This window comes from Aptenodytes forsteri, unplaced genomic scaffold (genome assembly GCF_000699145.1).
Source record: "Aptenodytes forsteri isolate BGI_AS27 unplaced genomic scaffold, ASM69914v1 Scaffold252, whole genome shotgun sequence".
NCBI classification, from domain to species: domain Eukaryota; kingdom Metazoa; phylum Chordata; class Aves; order Sphenisciformes; family Spheniscidae; genus Aptenodytes; species Aptenodytes forsteri.
Genome location: NW_008794281.1, coordinates 2,000,813 through 2,013,582, shown reverse-complemented (window position 1 = coordinate 2,013,582; position 12,770 = coordinate 2,000,813). Strand labels below are relative to the sequence as shown.

Here is a 12,770-nt window from a genome sequence, read left to right as displayed (position 1 = left end):
GGGAGCTGCCGGCGGCTCGGGGTTGCACAACTTTTCGGTGCGTGGATCGCTGTGCCAGCAAACAAGGTCAGGGGAAGCGGGCTGGGGAGGGCTGTTACAGGCACAGCGGGCAAAGCACTCCCGAAGCGCTCGCCACCGTGTAGGAAAAGGGTTTGGCTTGTTCTGGAGGAGCTGCTGCGTGGAGGACGTATGGTAAAGCACCGTTCCTTTCCAGAAACAGTGGTGTTCTTGGAGGACGTATGGTAGTTCCTTGTTCCTTTCCAGAAACAGTGGTGTTCTTCGGGGTTTTTTGCCTGTTTTTTTTTTTTTTTTTTTTTTTTTTATTTAATGATTTTTTGTTTTTTTGGTTTGTTTTTTTTTTTTAAGCAAAAGGGAATTTTCGATGTTTTTCTCTCTCCCGTTATATGTCGGTTTTGTTTGTAGCTGAAGTACAACTTAGAGATGAACCAATAACTGAATTTGTGAAATCAGTAATTCTCTGAAATTGTTGTGTATCTATGGGCAAACAAAGGGCGGTCCTGTTGCCAGTAAATATATTCAATTATTTGAATGAGCTGTTGTTTGAGGAAAACCAAACGAAATGAAACAGGACGACTTTTCAGGCAGAAAAACATGAATGAAAGTTGCAGGCTCCTCTTGGACAGTTTGCTGGATGGCTGAAGAGTTGTGAGTCATAGAATGAAGATGAGAGTGTGTTTTTAGCGAAAACCTTACCAACGAAGTACAAGCACTGGCAGTGATTGAAATCGCAGTGTTTAATCAAAGAGGGAAGAATAGGTATGAATAAAATAGAATATTATCAAAATGGTTATTGTTTGGGGGGGGGTCCCCCATAAATATTAGTCAAGAAAGCTAAAGACATCAAGGAGAATTCTGTTAGGATAACAGCAAAAAAGAGATTAAGCATAAGCAAATATTATAGCAATTATTACAAGTCCAGTATGGATGATTTAGTAGTAGTTGCTAATGGTGTAGTAAAGGCACTACCTATTTTTGTTATGTGTTTGACAAAATGAGATAGATTTTGCTGTGCAAGGACAATTAAGTACTGTGTAGGTTTCTTATTTATAAGGTCAGTAAAGGCAGTTTTGCATAACTGGCTGTTTGTCGCACTCAAAGCATTTATTGATGAAATCTCTAGCTTGCTTACATTTGTTTTAGTGGCATGTACATCCTCTGACCATTACAAACATTACAGTTTCCCTAGTATTCCACAGGTTGGTTAGCTTGGTGGTGGCCCTTAAGTAATGGAAAGGTGGCAGGCGACGAAATATGTATGTAATTAGTGAGAATGGCTTTAATTGCATCTTTGATGGCGTTTGCTGCCACGGTGACGTCTTTCCTACCAGAAATTACAGGCTTGATTGATAAACACCAATATAATAGATTTCTGTAAGGACTTTGACTTCAGGTTATTTCTGTTCCACCACCGCCCCTTCCCCCAAAAAATAATAAAAAATCACCATGTCATGAATGAAGTTCTTACATGGCCAAATGTCAAGGTTTGAAGTGAATGCGTTTATGTCTTTGTCTCATTGCAGGGTTGGGGGAAGGATAATGGCAGGGCATACAGGAGAATCACTTTACTTTGTTGAGGTTGGTTTTGAAATACGAATACAATTCTAGTTTAAACAGCTTATAATGGATATTGGGGAGGGAAAAGAAAAAGAAGATTGAATTGAACAGATAAATACGAGTAATTCTGTAGTCGTAGTGCAAGGTGTTTTCTCCAGCTCTGGCCTTTGGCTGATTTTACTTATCAAAGATGATATTGAGAGGCATCTTTACTTCTGTATGTAACTATGTCCATTTACACTGTTGGTCTTTCTTACTTGCCAATTTCTGAACTACACTGAGAAACACCCAAAAAGCAGTACCTGGAAGCTTAAGCTGGGTAACCTCATTTGGGGTATTTAGATGTTAATCACAGCCATTAAAACACACACATTAACTGTTAGAATAAGCTACCAGAGGAAGTGATGTTGCCACATCTAAATTGGTGGTATCTTTTGGGGAGTTTTCTTTAAAGCATAACTGACAATTCAGCTCAAACACAGAAGAAAAAAAGGTTTATTGTCTGGTGTTCAGGTTAGACTGAATGAGGCAATAATTTCTTTTAAATTCTATGAATCTTTGAATAGCACAATCATTCCCTGTATTACTGCTCTTCACGTTGCTGATGCTTTGCCGCAGATTCTTAGTCATATAAATACACTGAAATGTTTTGCTGTCAATACCAGTTGTACATTCTATTCCAGAAAGGCTTTGTAACCGTAAAAGTAAATAGGGGCACAGATTTGATGGCACCTCCATCGCTGCTTTTAAAGAGCAAGTTAGCAGGCATCAGGAATATAGGTTAGCTTTTGCTATCTCCTTGCATCAAGCAAGGATCAACTTAAATGATTTCTGAGGACAGTTTTAGACCTATGTCCTACAGGTTTTTTAATACTGCATTTGCAATAATGCTGCATAGTGCAGGATATGGTTCTTTTAACTTGCTGAAGTAGCAATGTTACCTGTAATGTAATGGCAAGAGCTTATATATGGTCTTCATTAGAGTCAGCTTGCAGTACTTATTTCCAGGTCTATCATCCTTTGTATTTTTCCTGTGTCTGTCTTTGTTTCTGGTCATGAAGTTTGTTATTTAAACAACTTAAAGTGGAAACTAACTTTGTAATACTCAAACTGTATAGTTTCTGTAGCTTACTGTTTGAGCTTTCAGTAGTAAGACAACAGTGGAAAAGATAAGGTAGAGACTGACAATCCAGATAAGAAGGTGATTTAAATCATAATAACTTGCCTGTGCTACTGGAATGCTTACCGCTGGTGGAGAGGAGTCACGCCCGGAATCTTTCAGACAATGTTTACGATGGCGTAGGTCTACAGGATGACCTGCTTTACAAAATTACTTAATTGCTGACAGTTCTCGAAGTGTGTAGAAAAGTAGTTTGTGACTTACACAGCTATAATGAAGACTTTTAACCATTGTAAGCACAACTCTAAAAAGGACAGCTAACTAACTTTCAAACTCTGTATTTATTTCATGAGAATGCAATGTGTAATATACTGTCGGTATTTATCCCTGTTTATTTTACTATTCTTTTGCAATCAAATTTAATGATTTTATGTTTATAGTTGCTGCTATTTAAGTCGAAGATTAAACCAGCTATCAAGCCATGATCCGTTGTGGAAAAGACACTGCAAGAAATACTGGCTTATTTCAGAGTAAGTGTGGTTGTTTTAAGCTTTTTTCCTATGAAAATGAGGCTTATGTTATTGTGCTGTCTGTTTATGTCCATATTACTTCTGGTAACTCTAAGACTGAATTGGTATTCACCAGCTTCAAACCAATGAAAGGTTAGAGATATCAAAAACGTTGATTTCCTAAAAAAGTTTCATGAATGTACAAATGTTGAAAAGTTTTATGGATGAGGAGGGAAGAGGTGCCTGTTAATGCCTGGATGGGTAGAGAAGAGGTGCCCTGTTAATGCCTAGGCTGAAGGAGAAGCTGCAGCTTGACCTTATCAGACACCAAATATTCTACAGAGGAAAGTGATACTCTGAGTGCTGTAATGATGACGGGTACAACTGGATGGTTGTGTCAAGGGTAGCCGTGGCTGGAATCACAGAATAGTTGAGGTTGGAAGGGACCTTTTGAGATCCTGTAGTCCAACTCCCTGCTCATGCAGGGTCACTTAGAGAGGTTGTCCAGGACCGTGTCCAGTGTCCTATCAGTGGGCAGTGCTGAGAAGAGTCTGGCTCCATCTTTACTCCTTCCCATCAGGTAATTGTACACATTGATAAGATCCCCCTGAGCCTTCCCCAGGCAGAAGAGTTCCAGCTCTCTCAGCCTCTCTTCACGTGGAAGATGCTCTAGTCCCGTAATCGTCTTTGAGGCCCTGCACTGGACTTGTTCCAGTATGCCCATATCTTTCTTGCAATGGGAAGCCCAGAACTGGACACAGTACTCCAGATGTGGCCTCACCGGTGCTGACTAGAGAGGAAGGATCACCTCCCTTGACCTGCTGGCAACACTTCCTATTGTGGCCTAGGATACAATTGGTCTCTTTTGCTGCGAGGATGCGTTGCTGGCTCATCATCAGCTTGGTGTCTACCAAAACCCCCAGGTTCTTCTTGGCAGAGCTGCTTTCCAGCTGGTCGGCTCCCCGTGTATACTGGTGTTTGGGGTTATTCCTCCCCAGGTGCAGGACTTTGCATTTCCCCTTGTTGAACAGGAGATTCTCCTCTGCCTGTTGAGGTCTCTCTGAATGGCTGCCCAACCATCTGCTGCATCAACCACTCCTCACAATTTTGTAGCATCTGCAAACTTGCTGAGCGTGTGCTCTGTCCCATCATCCAGGTCATTAATGAAGATATTAAATAGTATTGGCCCCAGTATTGAGCTGTGAGGTACACCACAAGTGACATGCCTCCAATTGATCACCCTTTGGGCCTGGTCGTTCAGCCAATTTTCGGTCCATCTCACTATCTATTTATCAAACACGTACTTTGTCAGCTTCTCTGTGACGATATTAACAGAGACAGTGTCGAAGGCTTCACTAAATTTGAGGTAAACAACCTCTGCTGCTCTCCCCTCATCCATCAAGTGAATCACGTCATTGTAGAAAGCTATCAGGTTGGTCAAGCATTATTTCGTAAGTCTATGCTGACTGCTCCTGGTCACCTTCTTGTCTTTCATGTGTTTGGAAGTGCTTTCCAGGACATCGTTTTCCCGGGGAAGTCACATTGGGCTGTGTAAAAAGTTTTACATATGTGGTTTTTGAGGTGGTGGTGCCTTATTTTTTAAAAAGCTCACTTTCTGTTCTGCTTGCTTGCATTAAACTCAGGATGTCTGTTAAGTGGAAGCTAACTGTAAAGGTATCCATCCACATCTGCTAAAAAAGCATGCTTTTCTCAAGAGCTGAGAAAGCTAGTGGGGTTGACTGAAGTAAATTAGCAACCAGTTTTGTTACTGCTTATCCCCTCTTTGTGTCCTGTTCTCTAGACAGTATCTTTCTTTTTAGATTGTAAATTGTGAGGAGTATTAACTACGACTTCAGTGATCAGTTCCATATATTTTTCTGTTACTCAGATGGTCCTTGTATTACACGAATAGCCTAAGATGGCAGAACAGCTAGTGATAAGGAGTTAAGATATTATGCATAAGTGGGTGGGGGAGGTAATTTAGGAAAACGTTTCCAAACTTGTAGTTTGTCATCTATATCATATGGACTGTATGAAAAATTAACAGCAAGGAAAGTTGAATCCACGAAGGTAAACATACTGTGCATATTCTAATTATATGCGGCTTATGAAGATGTGACACAACTTGTAAAATTTTGCCTTGAGATTTTCTGCGTAAAAATCCTAAGCGATATTCTTACTAGAATCCGAACTAGAAAGGAAAATCCGGTGGGGGGCAGGGAGAGAAGGTAAGGAAATGCGAAGTTCAAACTGAGTACCTGATGCTTTGGAGGAGGAACTTGGTGTGTGTATGGGGGAAGATGAGGGGGTTATAGGGCTTTACTAAGGAGAACTGGCTCTGCGGTTGGTTTCTGAGATGCTGGCTTCTCCATAGCCAAGAAAAACTGAGTAATGAAGGCTGTAGTTAATTTCTACAAATAACATTTAGAGGGTGAAAATGTGCTGAAACCTCTTTTACCTGCTGCAACATAATTCATTTTGGGTTTTTTCTTTTACCTCTTTGGTTTGATGTTAGTTTATCTAACTTCCCAGGTTAAACTTAATCTACTTTTTTTCCCCTCAACTCTTCTTCAAGAAGTAAGGTTCTTCTGTCCTTCTTAGCGCTAAAGAGATCTTAAAGGTGTTGTCAAGACTTCTCAATTGTTACATTTTTATTTAGGTGTACGAAGCTGTACTAAATCTTTTAGATTCAGCGTGCTGATTGGAGTTTGAGGACTTGGAATATATCCTAGCACAAAGATGCAAGGCCTGCTACAATTTGGAGGCAAGCATCCTTTGTCAGATGTTAGTCAGCACTTTTTTGGCAGCCTGTCTTCCCATAGGCTGCTGTTGTGCCTGTGAGGAGAACTGGATATGCGCTAATTCCTTAAGAAACTGACTTTCCAGATCAGCGCACAGAGTTCTCAATTAACTCTCTGGTTTACTCCTTAATCCTTCTTATTGGGTAAATAAAGGAGTTTGTGACTAATGCAGTAGATCAAAAAATGTGGGTTGTTTTCTTTTGAAGGTCTTCTCTGTGTATGTGTGAAATGTGATCTTAGTTAGCTGTTTACCAGTTCTAAGATTTAATAATAGACAGCACTCTGTTTAAAGGAACACCGTTTCTAAATTTTCCCCTGGTACTAAGGTACCCATTTACTGTTGAATAGGTGCCGGAATTAATTGAGTTTGTGTAGCTTCACGTGGCTCAAAGTGTTCCTGGCTTAATACTATGCATACTGTTTCTCCCGAATAACAAATATTAACTTCTTGGTTTTAGAACTCAAGCTTTCTAGGCTGGTATTTGAACTTTTTTTCTTCATGTCCACTTAGAGGGGAAAAAAGTCAACGAAATCAGAGCTGGAAAGCCATCTTCATCAGTACCTACTCTGACCTAGGAAGATACATCCGATACTACGCTACCTTGAAAAAAGCCTGGGATGACCTAGAGAAATACTTAGGACAGCGGTGTCCTCGGATGATTGGTTCTTTGAAAGGTACGGTGTAATACCTGCTTTCTCTAGTAGGCTGGCTGACGCAACGTGGTCTGTTATAAAGTTTCATACTGCTTTGGTCCTAGGTGTGTGCCTCAGTTACTGGAGCCCTGGAAGTCAAAGTAGATGTCCTTTCCCTTCCCCTCCAGTAAATAAGTAAATCAGACCACATGTATAGTCCTTGCCCAGTTACTAGTGATCCATAGATTCTCTGAAGATTTCTTTTCAGAGAAGAAATCAAGATTTTTTTTTTTTTTTTTTCTAGTGACTAGTCTATCTTCTTTATCTCTGGATAATCAGGAAATGAATACACTTTCACTGCTTTTGTCTTTGGTTGCTATGACTGATTTCTACTGTTTGTTTATTATTATTTTTTAGTTTAATAATCCCATTACTTCAAGGACCTGGGGCCTGTTGGTGTGATTTTGTTTGTGAGATTTTCTTAAGACCTAATTAAAACACTTTCACATGAAAACAGGCATTTTAAACTAAAGCTAAACAAAAAGGAAGTAATTTTTTTCTCTTCTGTAGGTCTTACTCTGTTCCTCTAATGAAGGTAAATTAGTGGCTGAAAAAGAATTTTTCCTTCCCCCCCCCAAGATTCTGTTTTCAAATTAAGTTTGTGTTTTAATACTTGAAGTACTTCCAGTGTTGCGGTTCGTAAATCTTCCACAGCAAGACATACAGCAAGTTTGGGCTTTTCTGGAATAGAGACAAAGTAGCTCTTGCATTTTCAACTGTACTTCAGTCTTCTGTATGAAATTGACTCTTGGACCAAGGTGTTTGATTTAACGTGATCTGTGAAATTAAGAGAAATGTATAGACAATGGTCTCTTTCCTACGTAAACCTTGCATGTTTCTTGGCTTGCTGGATAGTGCTGGATTCTTAAGTTTTGCTAAGTATTTGTGAATAACAGAACGTGGTTAGAACTTAATACTTCCTGTTTTCTTTAAAAAATTTTTAGTTCTCTTCTGAGTGTTAGTGAAGGAATGCCTTTTTAGGAAAAGGCCAAAAGGGTTATATGTAGCCTGAACTCTTGTGTAACACAGGCTATAGTACTTGGATGTAGATATCCATGCCTTCATTTCCGTAACTTTCATGCTGCTCTATCAAAAACACAGACTGCACTCAGGTATACAGAACCACTGAATTGTCAGTCAAATACTTTGTTAATAAAATGGAAAGTATCTGTGTTGGAGGTGTTGAAATGAAGAGATTTTACCACAGTTTTACTTTCAAAATCAAAATTTGGTGCAATGAAGCTTCTCTCTGTATACAGAAAGACAAAAATAAATTTAAAATTATCAATTTCCACACTTGTGTAGTGATGGCAGGTTTTAGCAGGAGCTCTTCCTTAACTTACACCTTTTTAATACCATTTGTACAAGATTTTGTTTCAATGAATTGTTAAATTATGCCACATAAATGAAACTGATAATGAATATGAAAATAGTTTAAAAAAAAAAATAATCACCCAAACTGCCTTGATTGGAAGAGATAACACAGGCCACCCAGTTGGTCTTTGGTAGAAGTGAGGGTGCGGAAACCTCCTGAAGTGTGTGTGTAGCGGTGTAAGGGTAGTTATTCCCCACCCCCTTCCGTTGATGATGATACGAAAATACCCTTGTTACAACCCATTTATTGCTTCAAATTCCAGGCGAATGGTGGCTGCAGGCACCATTTCTTTGTTACTGATTGGACTGGAAACTGAAAGAAGCAACCCTTAGAATGATGAAAGAGTAAAATCAATATTGCCTAAAAGTTTTAACTGGGACACAGTCAGCTAATGACAATATTGTGGGGAAAAGGTTCATTGCACTTTATGAATACTTTCTGCTTAAGTCAGGCCTGTTGAGATTTCGTTGGATGGAGTTTGGTGCTGTATTAAGTAATCAGTTAATGTAATCAACTTCCTTTCAAATTCATGTAGTATTCATTGTGTGCCACCTAGCATACAATAAAGTCACCAAATACTGACTTGAGTCCATGTTCGTTTGATCAAGGCACTTACACATTCCATGCTTTGTATTTGAAATACTTGATTTTTAGTGATTCTGGCGACTAGCATGAATTTAATCAGTGGAAGATTCCTGAGACCATGCTAGTAGACAGCTGCGTCGCGAAATTGGACTGAATTTGTCTTGCTTTTTGTATGTCTGTTAGTTCACTTTCTCTGAATTATAAGTGGTATATAAAATACTTTGAAATATATATTCCTTTTGTGATAACATAAAAAAAATCCATAATGCTAAAGTTGCTGGGGCTACTTGAAATTCTCTTTGGCAGTTGAAAACATGCTGTTATGTCTAGAACGTAGCTAGTTTTTGCCTTATTTCTAGCCATGCAGCTCTGATGAAATGATGTGAAATAAAATTTTATAGGAGAGGTCTTAACACAAATTCTAATACTCACCTTTGTCAGGAACAGCACACTGGGCACTTGGGGGCAGAGTAGTGAAGCAGCATTAAATTTGAGAGTTTTGTAGGAGAAGCAGTAATCGTTTCCCCCTCCAAAACTGCCACTTAATACTCTGTTTCTTTTTGTACACAGAGAGTGTGCGGGAGGAAGATCTAGATGCTGTGGAAGCACAAATAGGTTGCAAACTCCCTGATGACTATCGATGTTCATTTCGTATTCATAATGGACAGAAGCTAGTTGTTCCTGGGTAAGAAGCGAAAACTACATACCAAGTTATTAATTCCTTTTGTATTTCTTGGACAGTTTATTTATTAAAAAGATAAAATGTCTGCTGAACAGGATAGATGAAGCATTTAAATGTATTGTAACTGAGCAACCGCTTGAAGTGACACTTCTGAGACTAGAAGATAGTAAATTCTAGAAGTAATTGAAAACAGTGTAGATTTCTAATTGCTCAAATTACTCTTATGCTTCAGTCCTTTTTCATAGTGAGAACTTTTTTTTTGTAATAACTAAAACTTCCAACTGTTAAACTTTTAATCACACCACTGCAAGTTGCTCCTCTGAAGTTTTGCTTTGTATTACATAAGTAAATTAGCCTCTTGGACTCTACAGGTTTCGTTATTTAATAAGTTTTATCTTTAAAATGATTAGGGAATAACTTTCAAACCAGGTAGTCCTTTTAAGTAGAATCAAAATGTCAGTTCTGCAAATTAAGTTTTCTTAGTAGAAGATTTTACAATTTTATGCAGTTTCAGCAATTAAAATCTCCTTTTACACTTGGTGAAGTGCCGCAAACATTAGCAAAAGATGGAAAGCTAGGGCAAATCATTGCAGTGTCTGTAAGGGGCAATGCATTCATGTTGCTCTACCAAAACCTTCACTAATAAAGAAGGTGCAGCTTCCTCCAATTCTAGAGTTGTATGTGCAGAAGGAATATGGGAAATGGTTTTATGCAACCATAAGGATGACTTCTAGTTCTGTTTCTTTTCCAGGAGAGACTTTTTTTAGAGAGGAGATAGCTGCCCTAGTTCTGTAGGCTTCAAACGGAGCTCTGCAGCTTGTGCGCTTCCTGCTCTTCCTACTACTATTTCACTCCCACAAAGCCTCTACTGTGATGATGAGCCTGTAGGATGGGGCTGTAGGAGCAGACATACGCCTTCGGGCATGCCTTTCAGCTTGAGCAACTGCCAGTGGGCTGTGGTCCACTGCTGTGCCCTCAAAGCGAGGGCCTGAGCCTTACACGCAGGTTGACAAACCTTGTTGCTGGAGCACTGACTGGGGGATGAGTTAGGTCTGACATGTGGGACCCTGGAGCAAGAAAGACTGCCACACTGCGAGTGGAAGATGTGGTCTTACTTTTGGGGACAGGCTTGCTTTCTTGTGGGAGATGAATATTGGAGAGATAAGGTGTAGGTAGTGGAAGTCTGTCCAGCAAGTTTTTGGCATGTTAGGTCAGAAATGGAGAAGATTCGGGACTAGTTGTCATTGTTAGATCCTTCAGGTTTCTGTGTTTGGATGTTAGCATCACTTTTTAAACTGCAGAACATGCTAATTCCAAGCAAGACTACGTAAGGAAAACAAGGAATGGAACCTGTTGCCCAGGATGGGAGCAGCTTAGATCATGCCGACATGTGGCAGCTTGTGCCTGAGTCACTGCTTTCATAACACCGGTAAAAGCTTAGCATCTGCAAGAGTTTACATCTGAGAACATCAGTGAAAGGCAAATTAGAAGGGAGTATGGGTGGGGAGGTGTGCATTACAGGTTTGTGTATTCTTATTGCTAAGTGCGCTGCTGTAGTGTGTGCCCTTGTAGTTGGTTACTTTGATCATGTTACCCCTTTTTATCATTCTTCCATTGTCTGCCCCTTTATTACATTGAGTGTGGGTTGCTTGCTTTTTTTATTTTCACCCTAGCTCTCAGCTAGCCCAACATTCATATCAATGTTAACTTTATATATTCTTTTCTTATCTATAGAGAGGCTTCTTTTACTGTCTTCAGTGTCACTTCCTTATTGTCAAAAACAAACAAATAAAAAAATCCTATCCTTTGCTGTGATGCTTACAAAAAGCTAGAGGAAAAAATTCGAAAGGCAGTTGATGGTCTTGCCGTGTCATGCTGATGAATATTGTCTCATTCTTTCCTTGTATGTCTGTTTACTTGTGTCTGTATGCCTTAGTTTTTATACTGAGATTATAATCTCTCTGACTCAATAGTCATTTTCCTCGTTTACTTCTCAAGCTTTTCTCCAAAGCATATAGAGCACCTTGCTCACTGTAGTTTTGATCAATGACTGTTACTATAGCAGCTTGGTATTGTAATTGAAAAAACACGGATGCTTTGATAGTATTGAAATGAACTCGCACAAAACTTGAGATACGAGCACTGGTTATTATTAGATCATGCTACTATAGGAAGCTGCATCACCTGTGAACGGCTTCTTTGAAGTAGTTGCAGACATGATGAGAATCACCAACACAATTTAAAACGGTGCTTTGGGATGCACAGAACATACAAGGAAGTGTTTATCTTAGAGCCATCGAGCCTCCCTTTGTGATGGTTGATGTTGTGAACTAATAACCTAGTTCAGCACCTGGATATTAGACTTGGACTTCGTCTAAGCCTAATATGCAGCTAGAGCATTGATAGAATTAATGCTTAGAAAAGATTTAAAGCTTTCTTTGCATTGTGAGTCATATCTTCTGTTTATCTTTCCTTTTTTTGTTGTTGTCTGTTAAGTTTGATGGGAAGCATGGCACTGTCGAACCACTACCGCTCTGAGGACTTGTTGGATATCGACACAGCGGCTGGAGGTTTTCAGCAGAGGCTAGGTCTGAAACAATGCCTTCCTCTTACTTTTTGCATTCATACTGGCCTGAGTCAATACATGGCCCTGGAGAGTGTGGAGGGACGAAATAAATACGAGATCTTCTATCAATGTCCAGTAAGGAAGATATGTTTATACTCATGAATGTACTTTTCTAATGATTGATGGTGTCCCTTTGCATGTTATCAGATACCTGAAATATTTTACATAGCATACGGTGAATATTGAGAGATCATATTAGTTTGTTACTTGCCCCTGAGTTGCCATCTGGTTTTCATCAAAGCCCACAAGTGGAATGGTTAGTAAGGGAAAGAAATTCACATGAAGTTGTTAATGGCCATAGCAATTTCTGTAGGATCATGATGGTGGGCAACACACATCCTTATTGGAAGGTATTCATTTAATTTGTTCAAACTATGGCAGGTATATACTCTTGTCCCTGTTTCTGTAAGGAAGAAAAGCTTCTGCATTATGGAAGATCAGCATCTGTATATATCTCCTCCCCAAGATAGGTTAAATGTAAACGTAGTACAATAAATGATACCCCCTGGTTTGTAAGCAAACCTTACTCTCCAGCGAGAGAACAAATTCCTCTTCAACAGCTCCTTTGTAGAACATAAATATTTGAGTATTTTACATAATTCTTATCGCTGTAGTATTTTAAGATAGGCATATTGTTGCTAGTGAAGCTTAAGGATATTATACCTAATGATTTTAGCGCGTGCTCTCTCTCCTTCCCCATGTCCTGATGACTCCCCCCCCCCGCCCCCCCCCAAAAAAAAGAAAGGGCGAGTAAAGGGTGTTTCTTGTAAAAAAAAAAAAAAAAAAAAAAGGGGGGGGGGGGGG

General features: G+C 39.4%; 1 protein-coding gene across 1 annotated transcript in view; it reads left to right on the top strand.

Annotated features, from left to right (window-relative positions):
* Positions 1-12,770, top strand: part of FBXO3 (F-box protein 3) — a 33,244-nt gene that overhangs the window by 11,382 nt on the left and 9,092 nt on the right. The window contains exons 2-6 of the mRNA XM_009286724.1: positions 703-777; positions 3,136-3,225; positions 6,517-6,680; positions 9,229-9,343; positions 11,837-12,041. Of these exons, the coding sequence (XP_009284999.1) occupies positions 703-777; positions 3,136-3,225; positions 6,517-6,680; positions 9,229-9,343; positions 11,837-12,041 (649 nt within the window). The remainder of the gene's footprint in view (positions 1-702; positions 778-3,135; positions 3,226-6,516; positions 6,681-9,228; positions 9,344-11,836; positions 12,042-12,770) is intronic.